This window comes from Oncorhynchus mykiss, chromosome 7 (assembly GCF_013265735.2).
Source record: "Oncorhynchus mykiss isolate Arlee chromosome 7, USDA_OmykA_1.1, whole genome shotgun sequence".
Classification (NCBI taxonomy): Eukaryota; Metazoa; Chordata; class Actinopteri; order Salmoniformes; family Salmonidae; genus Oncorhynchus; species Oncorhynchus mykiss.
The window spans coordinates 63,318,449-63,334,870 of NC_048571.1; the positions used below are offsets into that span (position 1 = coordinate 63,318,449).

Sequence of the window (16,422 nt, forward strand, 5' to 3'; positions counted from 1 at the left end):
GTTGTAATGCAACAAAATAGGAAACACGCCAATGGGGATGAACACTTTTGCAAGTCACTGTATCTTGTGGGTCCTCAAATGTTAGATGAGCTCTGAATGCTCACTGTATCTTGTGGGTCCTCAAATGTTAGAGGAGCTCTGAATGCTCACTGTATCTTTCACTGATCATCATCTTTTTAATATCAGGACACATACACACATGCACACACACACATGCATTGCACATGCACACACACACATGCATTGCACATGCACACACACACAGATTCTCTCGCTCTTCAGTAATCATAATAGCTGTTCTCTTTTGTTAATCTCCAGAAAAGCACAGATGGATGTCAGTTACACTGTGGACACGTCCCGTTGTTTTAACTTTTCTCTGTATGTATCTGGCTCTGCGGCAAGTAGCGCTGGGCTGGGTCAGATGACTTCATCTACTCCGAGTCACGTTCAGAAACACTTGACACATTTACCCACATTATATTCTTTAAAATATATTTTGACACGGTTAGCATCCTAAGCATTCTGTCTCTGCATGGTTCATTGTTATATCTGCTCTGTGAGGATGAGTGTGTTTATCTGTAGGTTGTGTGCTTATATAGGACATGTTTGGTAGAGTTAATGGTAATAGTGGCTTTTATGTAAGTCGGTGACACAAAAAAAGTCAGAGTTAAGAAGAGTCGTACAGATAAAGTACAGTATATAATGTCATTTAATATTGGTTCTCTATGGAAGAAGTTTAAACATGAAACATTTACAAAATATACACGAGGTGATGCATGGATCAATTAACAATAGTTATATTTCAATAATATAGGTTCAAATCAAACACTTTTTTACATGGTTTGTGCACATGGTTCCATCGGTTGCTCTCTTGTTGCGGTAAGAATGAGGGGTGGGGTTTGTAATGCTCCAGGGAAGACCAATGGACACATACAGTAGATGCACACCTTGCATCACCCAAACAATCGGGCACCTCTTGAACATGGCACCGTTGCTTTGTCTTCAATGGTGCTAACATCATACAGCAATCAACTCAAACAAATGGAGTAGGAACCAGTCACAAATATTATATCTAATATGTACAACAATAGAATACCTTAAAACATAACCCGACAAATATGGTCTAAAATGTCCAAATAGTATCTCCCTGATTACAGCATACAAATACAATCCATCCTACTCTCAATTCTTACAAATGGAAATAATCAATTTTCTCATCAAATCCCAAATATTTGATTTCCAAAAAGATAGATGACGTGATTTTGAAAATAGCTTAGGTCATTATAACAGTGTATAACACAGTCAGTTAGGGATCTAATAGTGTGTTTTATACATTGCTATTGCTCTATTATATGGGTTGATTTCAGATGTGTGTTGATGTATGGAAAGTGCTTTGTTATTCATTGAACAGCCTGTGTAGGGTGAATGTGTAGGAAGAAAAGATATAGTTTGTGTGTATTTCCCTTTCTCACGTGAAGAGGGTGTCCTTCCTTCTTGCTGGTTTGCCCCTGTCTGTCTGTTGCAGACAGAAGGACATAGTGAAGCGTGGAATCAGAGAGGAGGAATGGAACAGAATTTTGGTCTTCAATCACTGTCACCGGGAGTTATGGGTAATGGAGGATTTTTAGACCCTCGTCCCTCAACTTTGGGAGCTGAGTTGGTCTAAGATGGTGCTTTGCCATTTAACTCACAGCACACCGACTTGTTCAGCAGACTATAAGTCTATGAGTCTTTTAGAGGTTTTACCAGCTCTGAGTATTGTTCATGAGGTCATAGTTCAAGAGTCTCCACCCTCCTCTTTTCCTCCATCTTCCTTTGAGATGCCTCTCAGTCCACTCATTCACCTTGTCCAACCCTGCTTCTGTCCCAGTTCCAGCTCCAGCAAACACAGCTCATTGAAGAGAGCCTGATGGTGACTGGCTGGTGGCTTATGGCTGGAGTGAAGGGATCATGAGGGTGTTTCCCAAGAGGACTGCCCCTTTCGGGGGTCCGGTAGTCAGTGGGTGTCCCTGTGGGCTGTGGTTTCTCCAGGCCCTTAGAGGTCGATGCTGAAGGCCAGCAGTTTGTCAGAGTGCAGGTTGTTGAGGGTGCGCAGGTCGGGCAGGCGCAGCAGCAGCTTGGGGAAGAGGGTGCTGTCGTCAGGGCGACGGCGGGTGATGAGCGAGCGCAGGGCTTTGATCAGACTCTCCTGAAGCTGCTCCACTGCAACAACGTCAGCCATACCTGAACGGTCTGCGAGACGAGAGGAGAGAGGGTTAGATGCATCGCGAAAAAGCAAAACAAAACATATGTGATTTTTAAAGAGATTTTTAAAGTGTGTCGCTTATGAGTCTCTTACCAGCAGACACTAGCACCACAGCCATGAAGAGGGCCATCTCATCGGGCTCTAGACCTAGAGCTCCCAGCTTCTCACTAAACTCAAACATGGCGTCCAGCAGAGTGCCCATACCCAGCGCCCGCAGGGACATCAGGGGGTATGTTTGGCCGTTCAGGAAGGTCACCGTCTTCTCCTTGGGGTCGAACAGCGAGCAGAATCTGACCATCAGCACCTGGAAGGTGCCAGCCTTAAGCAGCATGACCTGGTCATGCTGGCTGAGACTCTGGAACCCTGGGATGCTCTTGGCAAACTCCACCACCTCCTTGACGGCTGGGGTGAAGCACTGGGAGAAGGCCTCCCATATCTGCTGGCTGGAACGGTCACGGGGGGCCACGGGACATGCGTTCAAGGGACACGCCTGAGAGAGAGGGAGAGGGTTAGAATGGCTCTATGACACTCCTACAATCATGTGTGTATTGTATATATAGTAATACTAAGGAAATATTTTTACTAAGGAAGTATTTTAATGAGACTCACCAGAACTTTGGCACCTCCATTCAACTTCCAGGGGCAGGTAGTCTGGTTTTGAGACTTGCCAGCTGGAAAGCTGTTTTGATTGGCTTGGAAGGTCTGAGCTGGCTGGCTACCATTGGACAATGGGCATTGACTCTGATTGGATGATGGTTGGTAGGTATACTGGGCGTTGTCAACATTGTTGTTGCGTGGGCAGCGCGAGGGGGTCTGGTAGCTTTGTGTGGGGTGTGACTGGTACCCCTGAGAGGGGTTGGAATGGGAGTGGGTTTGGTGTGCCGGGTGAGAGTAGCCAGACTCATGTGCTGGATTGTTACGGACATTGTTGTTGTTGATGTTGACGGCCATCTTGATTACTGGCTTCACATCCTCTTGGGCGAAGATGTTGTGGTAGGCAGAGGAAATGGAATCTCCAGATTCTGGACTGGCTGGGGCCTCAGAGGAAGAAGGTGAGGAGTCAATCTCCATGGATGCTGATTCATTGAGGCTGTTCATGTAGCTCTGCATCTCGTCCAATAGCCTCTGCTTCTCACGCTTGGGGATACGCCCAAAACGCACAGCTGAGGAGAAGGAGGACAAGGGGAAAATAAGTTAGCTAACGAATTGATCACTTTCCCGATGGCAGTTACTAGAGCTAGTATAGCAGTGGCCTGATACTTATCTATCTAATTCAATCTTTTACTCCCTGACACTGATTGTGAGTGCAATCACTGTATGGCATGATTACTGACTAATCCTACAGGGTATAGAGAGCTGGGGGAGATTTCTCTCCTCTCTATATAACCAATCTGTTTCAATCAACCATCAAATGACATGGTATACCACCCCCTTTCCTCTCCTCATTTGACTCCTTCATCCCCCTCTTTATCTCTCCAAACTTCCCATCCCCCTCTCTATAGCACACCTCCTCTGCCAAAGCTATTTATAGTCTGCTACTGTATGCTACACCCCTTCCCCCAATCTCTTTCCCTCCTGCTCCCTCTATCCTGATCACTCTCTTCCTCTTTCTTCCTCACCCCTCGCTCCTCTCTATGTTTCTGTTAAGGACTCGTTCCTTTCTCTATGAAAATAGGTTACTGGGTCCGCTGGAGTAAACATTGTCATTGACCGAGTGACAGAGGAGGGAGGAGAGGAGATGTCAACGTAAAGGAGAGTGAGAAGGTAAAGGACTGAGAGGGTAAAGGAGTAAGAGGATAATTGAATGAGAGTTAGGGAGTAAGGGAATGAGAATTAGAGTGAAGGGTAAAAAGCTGGAAAGGGAAAATGGGTTAGATGAGTGACATCAAAAATGTAGTTTTAAATGAATTCCTTGTATTCATACATTAAATATTCAAATATCAAAGGTATAAAAAAAAAGCTACACCTATGCTGTGATAATAGAGCCTTTTCAGTAATTGGCGCAATGGTGGGTAATTTTCCTCCTCACTAGCGTTTTCCTTTTATAGGTCACCTCAAAATGTTTGCTCCAGAAAAGTAGATGATTTATTATCACCTAGTTTAGAGAGATCTCAGGAGTATACGGTGGCCTGTAGGGAAATGATGCCATACAGGAGAGGGATGGAGCTGAGCATCTAACTGTACCAACTGTACTATCAATATTTGAATAGTTTACCAGTATTAGAACATGGACTATTACATTTATTTTACCTTTATTTAACTAGGCAAGTCAGTTAAGAACAAATTCTTAATTTCAATGACAGCCTAGGAACAGTGGGTTAACTGCTTTGTTCAGGGGCAGAAAGACAGATTTTGACCTTGTCAGCTCGGGGATTCGATCTTGCAACCTTTCAGTTACAAGTCCAATGCTCTAACCACTAGGCTACAAGCCTGAATGTTATAGACTTTAGATGTGCAAACACTTTCAATCTGACACAGATGGTATAATGAATTGACAATAAAAAACTGTATTTGCAACTATTTTTCCCATGACTGATGACTACTGGGACTCCTCATCTGCTTCTGTCATCAATCAGAGATGGAGAAGGAGTGGAAGAAAGAACAGAAGGAGAGATGAAGGAGAGAGAGAATGGATGGGGCATCGAGAAGGTGTGACTGAAGAAGGAGAATGATGCCAGATATAGATGGAATGTTCTCTTACCATCTCTGGACATGCCCACGGAGAGACACTTCTTGAAACGGCAGTGCTGGCACCGGTTGCGGTTCATGCGCATGATCAGGCAGCTTTCATTCTTCACACACATCTTGTAGTGGATGTTCTGCTGGATGCTGCGGCGGAAGAAACCCTTGCAGCCTTCACAGGCGTGAACGCCGTAATGGAAGCCAGACGCAATGTCCCCACACACCTTACACAGGAGCACCATGCCTCCTGTCTCTGTGAGGTACACAAAGAGAGGAATGATTGGTTAGACATTATAATAGACAAATATAATAAGAAAAAATAAAAACAGAAAGCCAGTAGAAGTGGTACTTACTGGTGAAGGTGCCAGTGAATCCGCAGGGCCTCTTGGCCAACATAGGGTGGGCGTAGGTATTGCCAGAGGATGTAGTGGTTGTAGAGGCATTGGCTTCAGGGAACTGGAAGACTAGTTTGGGTGAAGGTCCTCCCCTGTTCTCCCCTCTTTCTCTCTTCAGAGGGCCGATCTCGGGGAAGGAGACAGGCTCAGGAGATGACGATTGGGAATGGGAGGACCGGGGGGACTGGGTCTGGTACCCGCTGGAGGGGCTGCCAGGGCTGGGGCTGGCACTACCAGATGAGCCAGCATACAGTATCACACCACCTGGAGGGCAAAGAGGACGAGAAGAGAGAGAGGCAGTTAGTGTCACTGCTGTCACCGTGACACAAGGAAGCAGACAGAAGGCTATGCTGCCAGCAAACTATCTGTGCAAAGATGCTTAAGATCAATATCCATATCTGTGTTGAAATAGTTCCACACGCACACAGACAGGCACACAATGTAGGTAGGTAAACTAACAGATAAGTGATGAGCAATAGGCTATTTTGATTAGGTGCCTGTCTTTACTTGGATGGATTACCAAACATGAACACACCTCCTGCATGTTTAGTCGACATTTAAAACATAACCAGTCTCAAAGAAGCCGATAAAAGGTCAAATAAGGTAAGAATGTGTCTGGAGAATGAGGTCAAATCTAACTGGGGACCGACTTGATATTTGTCAATAGTCTTTTTCCAAAATGTGCATATAAGACTTCAAAACTAGCATTATCATTCTAGCTTTGTCTAATTCAGTGTTAGATGATGTGGGACCTTGAATTTATACAAAAACAAAATAATAAAACAATTCCCACAATGGCCAGGTTTTGATACAAATATGTCTTGGCTATATAAGTTACTCAAAGTTCTCACTCAAATTCTTCAATGTTCGAAAGCAAGTTGGGGATGTAAACTCAGAAATGTCTCATTACTGCCTCCCTCTCCCTCCCTCCCTCCCTGTAAAGATCGTGCTCTGTGTACGAGAAGAGCGACAGCCCCTCACGTGTACGCTGAGCCAGCCAGCCTGGAGCCAGCTGCCTGCTCGCTCTAAAAGCAAGCCTTGCTTTTCCCCCTGGCGGCACGCCCGGAGCTTGCTCAAACCGCCAGCCACCTGACCGCCGACTCACATGGACTCCTGACACAGTTCCTGTTAGGGCTCACAAGGCGCTTTCCGCAGTCCCGTGTAGACAACAGCCGCAGTACAATAACAGGCAGCTGGGAGCTCACGTTTGAAAGAGAGAGGGCTTTAGTACTGTACGTACAGAGGGAAGGCAGGGCAGTCTACTGTGTGTATACTGCCATGCATTCCACTGAGCCTCCGGAAACCCAGAGGGTGCGACATACAAAGCTGTTTTCTTGGTGTTTTACTCAGTCAAGGGAAGTTATATGTATCACAAACCCGTGCCCACATAGATTGAATTATTTTTTTCAGTGACAGAACAAGCAAATTAAAGCATTCTTACACATAGGCTATGTCCAACTGCAAGCGCATAGGTGTTACATCAGTTCCTTTGAACCTTGTTATGTGAGTTACAATTCATGCAGTTACAGTTGAAGTCGGAAGTTTACATACACTTAGGTTGAAGTCATTAAAACTCGTTTTTCAACCACTCCACAAATCTCTTGTTAACAAACTATAGTTTTGGCAAGTCGGTTTGGATATCTACTGTGTGCATGACACAAGTCATTTTTCCAACAATTGTTTACATACAGATTATTTCACTTATAATTCACTGCATCACAATTCCAGTGGGTCAGAAGTTTACATACACTAAGTTAACTGTGCCTTTAAACAGCTTGGAAAATTCCAGAAGATTATGTCATGGCTTTAGAAGCTTCTGATAGGCTAATTGAAATAATTTGAGTCAATTGGAGGTGTACCTGTGGATGTATTTCAAGGCCTACCTTCAAACTCAGTGCCTCTTTGCTTGACATCATGGGAAAATCCATATAAACCAGCCATGATCTCAGAAAAAAAATTCTAGACCTCCACAAGTCTGGTTCATCCTTGGGAGCAATTTCCAAACGCACAAAGGTACCACGTTCATCTGCACAAACAATAGTATGCAAGTATAAACACCATGGGACCACGCAGCCGTCATATCGCTCAGGAAGGAGACGCGTTCTGTCATCTAGAGATGAACGTACTTTGGTGCGAAAAGTGCAAATCAATCTCAGAACAACAGCAAATTACTTTGTGAAGATGCTGGAGGAAACAGCTTAAAAAGTATCTATATCCACAGTAAAACGAGTCCTCTATCAACATAAACTGAGAAAAAAAAGGCCAGACTATGGTTTGCATCTGCACATGGGGACAAAGATAATACTTTTTGGAGAAATGTCCTCTGGTCTGATGAAACAAAAATAGAACTGTTTGGCCATAATGACCATCGTTATGTTTGGAGGAAAAAGGGGGAGGCTTGCATGCCGAAGAACATCATCCCAACCGTGAAGCACGTGGGTGGCAGCATCATGTTGTGGGGGTGCTTTGCTGTAGGAGGGACTGGTGCACTTCACAAAATAGAGGATATCATGAGGAAGGGAAATTATGTGGATATATTGAAGCAACATCTCAAGACATAAGTCAGGAAGTTAAAGCTTGGTTGCAAATGGGTCTTCCAAATGGACAATGACCCCAAGCATACTTCCAAAGTTGTGGCAATATGGCTTAAGGACAACAAAGTCAAGGTATTGGAGTGGCCATCACAAAGCCCTGACCTCAATCCTATAGAACATTTGTGGGCAGAACTGAAAAAGTGTGTGCGAGCAAGGAGGCCTTCAAACCTGATTCAGTTACACCAGCTCTGTCAGGACAATGGGCTAAAATTCACCCAACGTATTGTGGGAAGCTTGTGGAAGGCTACCTGAAACATTTGACCCAAGTTAAACAATTTAAAGGCAATGCTATCAAATACTAGTTGAGTGTTTGTAAACTTCTGACCCACTGGGAATGTGACGAAAGAAATAAAAGCTGAAATAAATCACTCTCTACTATTATTCTGACATTTCACATTCTTAAAATAAAGTGGTGATCCTAATAGACCTAAAACAGGGAATTATTGCTAGGATTAAATGTCAGGAATTGTGAAAAACTGGGTTTAAATGTATTTGGCTAAGGTGTATGTAAACTTCTGACTTCAACTGTAGTTTTCTGACTGATTACACACCTGATTGAATATAATTTCAATCAGACTTTTATGTTTTCAATACAGGTCAGACAAATTTGCAAATTCAATAGCATATGACTCCAATATCTTGACTGTCAGTTTATTTCATATTTGCATCCTTTACCTCGTTTTTCCCAGGGACCTTGAATTATCTATGAAACATCATGTAGATCTGCCTCCTGCCTTCCCTTCTTTCTCTCTCTGCTGGAGGAGACACGTGCATCTGGCTGGGAATGTCTGTTTAGCTTAAATTGAGTGTGCCTGATTGTAATTCCTCTGCCAGCACGTGTCAACACTGACTGACGGAGATGAACTCTGCTGGGGCTTCACTGTTTGCATGTGGCTTCCTCTACGCTACCTGACAGCCCCATGTGAAGTTTAGGCTCCACACCCAACTAAGTTGTTCCCAGTGATTGTCACATAGTCCTGAGTTGTTAGTTAGGTTTCCAGTGTCAGGTGTCAGCTCTGTGAGGGTAACCTGACCCCTGGCCTTCTCTATGGCAGAGAAAGAGTAATTTAACAGGAACCTGAGTTTGGCCTGGAGCACTACACTATGACACAGGTCATATGTGATATGTGGGGTAGGGCAGTATGATAGTAAATAGACAGTAACTAACCCCTCCTTCCTTCCCCTCTCATGGGAGTCCCATCCACCGTTAGATGGGAATCAGCCAGGTGGCATGTTTGTATACCATATGTATAGCATATCTATCAGGAAACGCCTTTTCTAACTTCCTTACCCTCTCGTGTAATGGGGTGGCACATGGACCACTTGACCATGAGGTAAGAGTCAGGTGGGAAAACACTCAGCTTGGACAGAAATACATATCTTTCAAACCAAATATGAATTTTATTTTATTTACCTCTAACCCTAATTGTATAAAGACCAAATAGCTCATAAACCATATTGTAATTATGTCCTTTATAACATGACAATCTAATGACTATGAGTTGAGTTTTTTCAAGGTAAAGCCCACATCCCTTCCCATCCGATAACCAGCTTCTCACCTTACCCCCTGTCCTAAAGTCACATATATAATGGTACCACAGCCACTGCTGTTGTAGAACCTCCATACTCTGTCACTGAGGTTGAGGTCAGCTTTATCTCCAGTGCTTAGAGGGAAGTCAGCTAAACGGCCAGGGCTTAAATCAGGTGAGGAGACTCGTGTGAGCTAATCTCATAGTGGGCAGGGCTGGAGGGGAGTGCCAGACAACGTGAGTCACACCAATGCCCTCCCTCTCTCTGTGACCCCTAACACCCTTACTCACTCCCTCCTTCCCTTGTTCCCTCCAGACACTGTCTCCTTGTGTAATCTATAATCTCATTGGCCTTCATTTGTAAGTGTTTGGTGGTTTACTGAAAGAGTGACTCTATAAGTAAATTACAGTGAATAAGACTGGTATTCAGAGAGGTGTAAAATTGGTTAAAAACAAAATACATTGAATACAAGTAGAGTAATAATAATATATTTTCCAGTTACTCATATAAACAGAATAGTCTTTGCAATTATTGGCAGAAGTAGGGCAATATAACAATTATCTTGGAGTAGAAGCCTATAGTTACTTTGACAAAGTAGGCAAACATATTATAGCTATATTATACAGACAGACTTGACGACCATTCAAACAGAATGTTCGAGGTTTTGAGTTCGCTAGTTGGGTTTATTTGTCAGAGTCATTTATGATATCAATGAGTGGACTATTGCTACAATGTAGGCTATCCTCAACACGTGACATTTTGGCTATTGATACGATGTATAAGAAATGTATCACAATGTCCGCTATATTGGATATACTGTATAATAAGTCATAGTATTCAGTTGTCTTTCCCAAAGAAAATATATCGCCGTAAAGAAATGAACACAAACCTAGTTAATAGGCTGATAAACGTTCGGACACACTGACCAATCTCTTGCAAAGGCATAACAGGAGTCCCCCGGAAAGGCTGTGAGTAAACCTGGAGCGCGCGAGAAAGACTGATAAATTCGTGAGGGCGGGGTGGGAATCACGCGCGGCACGTGGATGCCAAAGTTAATGCACGTGATGTCGCGCTAGGCATGCACCGTGGGCACTCGGGTAAATCAAGAGCATGATGTCCACCATTATCAGACGGTTGCCATGCATGTAATGGCTCAGATACTTATTAGACTCGAGGACATGGCTGTAAATAGGGAGCGCGGTAATTCCATACCAATGTCACAATCCCGTTACGTGCTGTCTTCGGGGAAATACTGTATCTTTGGCATTGGAGTTATTCCAGCCTCCACTGTGTACGCTAATAACATTACGTTTATGGTAATTGCTTCCTATTATCAGTATCACCTGACTCTAAATGCAATGCTTGTGTATTGAATATTTAATTAATGCTATTAGAATATCTTTCACTTTAGAATAGTGAGTGGTAAATTGAGTCACCTAGTACAGGGATTTCCTTTATTAGGGAACCACCCCCATATTGTGTCCTGCCAGAGATGAATTTACTGCTATGAATGTATGTCCTATGGAGGCCAACTTGGTCAACATATCTGTTGAAATTAAGGTTGACCACTACCCATTATTGAGTGGGCTTGTGGGCATCATTCCACTGATTCCAGTGATCCATTAGCCAATAGGATATGGTTGGCACCCAAACATATATTTAATTTAACTTAGTCTAATTCATATTTGCATAAATACCTTTTGTATTCAATATCTTGTATTTTTGAATATCTTATTAAATAGTATTGGTAAAATTGTTTTGACTAGCTCTGCTGGCATATGCAATCGATCAGGGAAGATAGTGATAAAACTGTTTTTGTGATCTATTCCCCATCTATTTCATTTGGATCTGGCTTAAATAGCTTGTTTGTGCTTAAAAGTTGGCCTTCAAGTCATGACCAGTTCATTAATAAATTGCTTTGGCTCACATGTCTATGGAATAGGCGTGATAGGTTCTTGACACGTGTTGAGAGCAAAAAGTTGCGCAGCAGCGCTGAACTATAGGGGAGTCGCAGGGCGCGTGACCAGTTCTGTCAATGAGTCACAGACCCGTAAACACGCAATCTCAGGTCAAAGAAGGGAACACCTTTCTGGAGTAGTGCTGATGAAAGGATTCGAATGGCTTTGTTTTCCCCTCGTCATCCGGTTTGATTAGATTGCGCCAACAATTCTAAACTCTCCAAGTCAAGGCAACTTTAAGCACAAAGTGCATCTTCGCAACAGATAATCAAAGTTGTTCCAAATTATGTAAAGAAACAATATATCCATAAAATAATATTGTATGATTAGAAACTGACTAGGTACATGAAGGATAGCCCAGCTATAGCACGACAGAGCATGTAAGGTCGGACCGGTGCTGCACATGAGTTGAAGCCCAAAGGCCGTCGGTTGGCGATATTGAGTCGTTTCATTTTATCATCCAAAGGAAACGTATGCAGAACGTATGGACCGGTTCGTACACAAAACATTATCCATTCAGGATGCAAAGGCGTCGATTTCGTCCTTCACTCGATTTAATGGTGAGAAGGCGGAAAATAAAAACATTTTTCTCCACCATGCTAAAGTGTCTAATGATACTCCCGGTTGTTGCGTTTCGCATTCAGCCAATCAGGTTGCAGCAGTCTGCTACGACACCAGGGGTGAAAAAAACAGACTGCTGCAAACTGATTAGATTAATGCATTGGAGGGTCGTTGAAGTGGATTTGTCCCAGTTGTATGTGGTAAATACTACCTTCCCACTTGGTTATAAATGCAGCAAAAGCTTGATGATTAGTTGACAAGATGACTCCAATGTTGTACATAAACCCTGGATAACTAATATTGGCACTCCCCAGTAAGAGCAGTCCTCCATAGGAATGAATGGAATTGTACAGTATTTCAATGAAATGCTTCAAGGACAAAATTACATGTATTTATGATTGGTTAGTAATCTCTAAAAATATATACTTATTTGTATTTATTTTATTTAACCTTTATTTAACTAGGCAAGTCAGTTAAAGAACAAATTATTATTTACAATGACACCTACCCCGGCCAAACCCTAACCTTCAAGGAAAATATATATTATATTTTTTATTTCATGTTTAGCTCACATAATATAATTTAAAAGTATGCATTACAGTGTCTGTAATATAATACATGTGACAAAAACGAATGTTGACAAATAATACATCATACATTTCTATAGCTTCCCAAATACTTTTTACAACGGTGTGGGTGTGCCAAGATGGAGGCGAAATGGCTTCAACACAGCGCCCCCTATTAGTCATCTAGTGTATATATAAATCATTGCTTGAATCAGGTGTGCTAGCTCTGGAATAGATCAAATACATGGAAGGGCTGGGGGTCCCCGAGGAGAGGTTTGAGAACCTCTACAACTCAATGAAGGCTTGGCAACCTTCAGGTTTATGGATCAAGCTTCATAAATTACATTTCATTAATGTATCCATTTATATGGATATGCAGTGTAGCCGCTGGAAATACATGATGACATGAACAATCAACTCATTCATTCTGAAATAATAACATTTTACAAAGATAATCACAGGAACTGCCCTGCGTATTACCATTACGCACGCAAGGTATAGCCTATGCACCAAACACAGTGAAGGAAAATGCCAACATAGTACATATTACATTTACTCAGTAGTGTTAATTTACAAGTACAGTATAGGCAAATATATTGATACCTTAGCCTACAACTGACAATAGCATAGATTGGTAATAACGTAATGAAACTCACCAGGGCTGTTTTCCATGTTTTCCGGTGTTTGGTTGATTTATAAACGATATTCAAATGATTTAATGTTGGTTTGTCTCTGCGTCAATGAGGAGTTTCGTTGATATAGGTTATACAGTCATGAACCGCCAAGAAAGCATAGAGTTGGTAGCCAATCCCAATGACAAAAGCAATGAGACTGTGCGCAGGTCCTTCAAACCCGTCAAGTGTGAAAGATATCAAAACTGATTTAAAGTTGAGCAAAACCTAAACAGGTTTCGGTTTGGCGAAATAGTTACAAATCGTCTTCAATGTGCGTAATTGCGAACAGGTTCAGTGCCTTTGTTGCCCGTAGCCTGATTCGCTTGGTGTCCGTAGGTCGTGTGATGTACAGTAGGCTGAACTAAACGTTCTTTGAAAATAAATTCCAAGCATTCAGCTCTAGTGCCAGTGTAGTCACCATCAACATCTCCAAAGACATAAGTGTGGGAGTAGTTTAAGCACACCCATCCATTAATAGGCAATCCACTTCGCCCACACTAACCAGCACGTTTTCAGGTGTCTGAGAAATGTGACCAGTTTTTTTTGACCCCCGTTTTTTTTGTTCCTTTCAATCTCTGTCGTAGGTTTTGTATGTTAGGGATTACACTGTCTCTCTCTCTTTTTTCTCTCTCTCTCTTTTTCTCTCTGTATGCCTATGTCACGCTCTATTAGAATATCTCATCCACCTCTTTTACTCCACCTTTCTTTATTCGTTCTCACGTTTTCATTGGTGGAGAGCTAGAGTGGAGGCGAGACAGTTAGACTCACTCGACATTGGAATGCTGGTAAAGCTCCGCTGCATGTGCGCGCGGCATGTGAGCCACCGAACACGATGTCCTACTGACACACATTCTATGCAAATGTCAGGGGCCTTGTGATAAGAAGGGGGAGGGAGGGGGCTAGCACATTGAAGTAGGCGGAGCTCACCGTGACTACCGCTCCCTCCACCCTTCCTCCTCTCCACACGTTCTGCCTTCAGAAGCGATTCTGTTTTTGCTAGAATCTCAGCATCGGAAATTGCCATGATGAGAATGTGGGTCAACACCAGTTATGAAAAAACACATCAAATATCAAAGTTTTCTGTAAAGGCACATCGTAGGCATCCCGGATGTCCAAGTTTTTTGCGCATAAACATGGATCTGAATTTAGGTCATTGAGCTCCGCTGGAGGGACTCATCTCAGTACATGCGCCTCAAATTTTCTTATCATATAGCGGGTTTTGAATAAATAAATCATGATGAGTCACGCAGATGTATACAACTAGGTTATAAAACATTATTATACAACTGGTCAAATAGGGGTTGTTTGTGTTATGTTTTCTCTGTGGCGGCTGGTTAGATTTGGTCAATGCTGATAGGCTGCTAGACGTCATCACTTTTAAACCATTGTAGGCCTATAATAGCCTATAGCCAGAGAACGTCCTCACGTGTTATCCGTAATGAAGCAGCGCCACTCCGTGGTGGAGTTCACTGTGCCGCGGCTCACTCCTGCTGGCCAAACGTTATGGTTTGCAGGGGCAGTATGTGAATTATATATGCGTCATATGGCACAAGCTTTAGACCACGTTGCTTCTGATTCAAGAAAAGTTTATAGCCTAGAGTCATTCGTCATTATCATGTTTCAGACATTGCTCATTGTTGGTCATATAACCATACATGAAACTGGGCCCTCTGGGTATTACTGTAGTCTCGAAAACCTGATCCCAGGCAACACAGGAACTACTATACTGCCCACATTACTACTTTATCCGCTTTAATAAAATACAAAATAGTACCTAGCAAGATAGAGATTGCCTTTGTCATTTTTAATGTATGCATTTCGCAAGTGTCTCGTTTGCATCAACTCCCTTAACTAAAACCATCGCAAAGGTTCAAACTTGAACTCGTATTTTTCCGAGTTCCCAGTTGTTTTCCCAGTTGTTTTTCATGACTTCAGTGATCTTCAGTTCGGAAAGTCGGAGCTCTATAAATAGGCCCGAGTTCCCGAGTTGGATGACCGTTAAAATCGAGTTTTCCAGTCGGAGCTCGTTATTTCCCCAATTTCCGCTTGTTTTTAACGCACTGAAGTCGGAGATTTCCGAGTTCCCAGTTGTTTTGAACGCGGCAATAGTCCCCGGATTTTTTTCACCCGTTATAGGCGGTTTTCTAGACTAGTATTAATGTGTAATTACGCACAGAATGACACGAAAGTACTTCAGTTTACAGAAATACAAAAATTATTTATATCAACTCATATTTAGAATCGGTAACTGACACGTTATTAAGCACAACATAAATGTGGCATAACATTATTTTTAAAGGAACATCAAAGAAGTTTGTCGGATTTTGAATAAATAAGTGGTGACAAAGTTGATTGGTTATGAAACACTTTACCAGAGTTGATTGGTTATGACAAACTTGACCAAAGTTGCTTGGTTATTATGACACACGTAATCACACTTAGCCACTGATTTCATAGCTCAGTGTGTGTATAGGCTACTGTAAGTAGGCCACAATATATTGACTGTTTCACCAACTGTAGTTGCGAGGGATTAATTATCGGGTTTGATTTGTAGGGTCATAGTATTTGTACATCGTCTTTAAATGGATACATGGTCCTGCTCTCTCTAGTGGACTGACTATTCCCTTCTCTACCCTGGCACGGGTAGCCTTTGACACGACAGTCAGATCCATGTCCTCACGTGTTTTTTTGTAATGAAGCAGCGCCACTCGCTGGTGGAATTCATTGTGCCGCGGCTCACTCCTACTGGTCAACCGTCATGGTTTAGCAGGGCAGTAGGTGATTTAGTTATGCATCATATGGCACAAGCTTCAGACCAGTTGTTTCCGATTCAAGAAACGTGTGTAAAGTTAGTCGTCATTATCATGTTTCAGATATTGGTCATTGGTCATATAACTAACTCATCTTGAAACTGCTCCCTTTGTGTATTGCGCAGAATTACACTTAATTCCTACAGTTTACAGAATTTAGAAACTATTTTTTCAACCCATGTTCAGAATGGGTAAATTACACATTCATAAGTACAACATATATAGTACCAGTCAAAAGTTTGGACACACCTACTCATTCAAGGGTTTTTCTTTATTTTGTTAGTATTTTCTACATTGTAGAATAATAGGGAAGACATCAAAACTATGAAATAACACATGAAATCATGTAGTAACCAAAAGGTGTTTAACAAATCAAAATATATTTTATATTTGATATTCTTCAAAGT

General features: G+C 42.4%; 1 protein-coding gene across 3 annotated transcripts; it reads right to left on the minus strand.

Annotated features, from left to right (window-relative positions):
• Nucleotides 1-691: 691 nt before the first annotated feature.
• Nucleotides 692-14,044, minus strand: nr1d4b (nuclear receptor subfamily 1, group D, member 4b). 3 transcript variants are annotated; one of them, XM_021610056.2, is made up of 6 exons: nucleotides 13,188-14,044; nucleotides 5,281-5,586; nucleotides 4,947-5,180; nucleotides 2,855-3,408; nucleotides 2,339-2,735; nucleotides 692-2,232 (listed from the first exon to the last, which is right to left on the minus strand). In XM_021610056.2, the coding sequence occupies exons 1-6, from the start codon at nucleotides 13,201-13,203 to the stop codon at nucleotides 2,036-2,038; spliced, it is 1,704 nt and encodes a 567-aa protein (XP_021465731.1). In that variant the 5' UTR covers nucleotides 13,204-14,044; the 3' UTR covers nucleotides 692-2,035. The 3 variants fall into 3 exon arrangements, with proteins under 3 accessions (XP_021465731.1, XP_036839636.1, XP_036839638.1); XM_036983741.1 differs by lacking the exon at nucleotides 13,188-14,044 and adding an exon at nucleotides 10,373-11,045; XM_036983743.1 differs by lacking the exon at nucleotides 13,188-14,044 and adding an exon at nucleotides 10,336-11,043.
• Nucleotides 14,045-16,422: the final 2,378 nt, after the last annotated feature.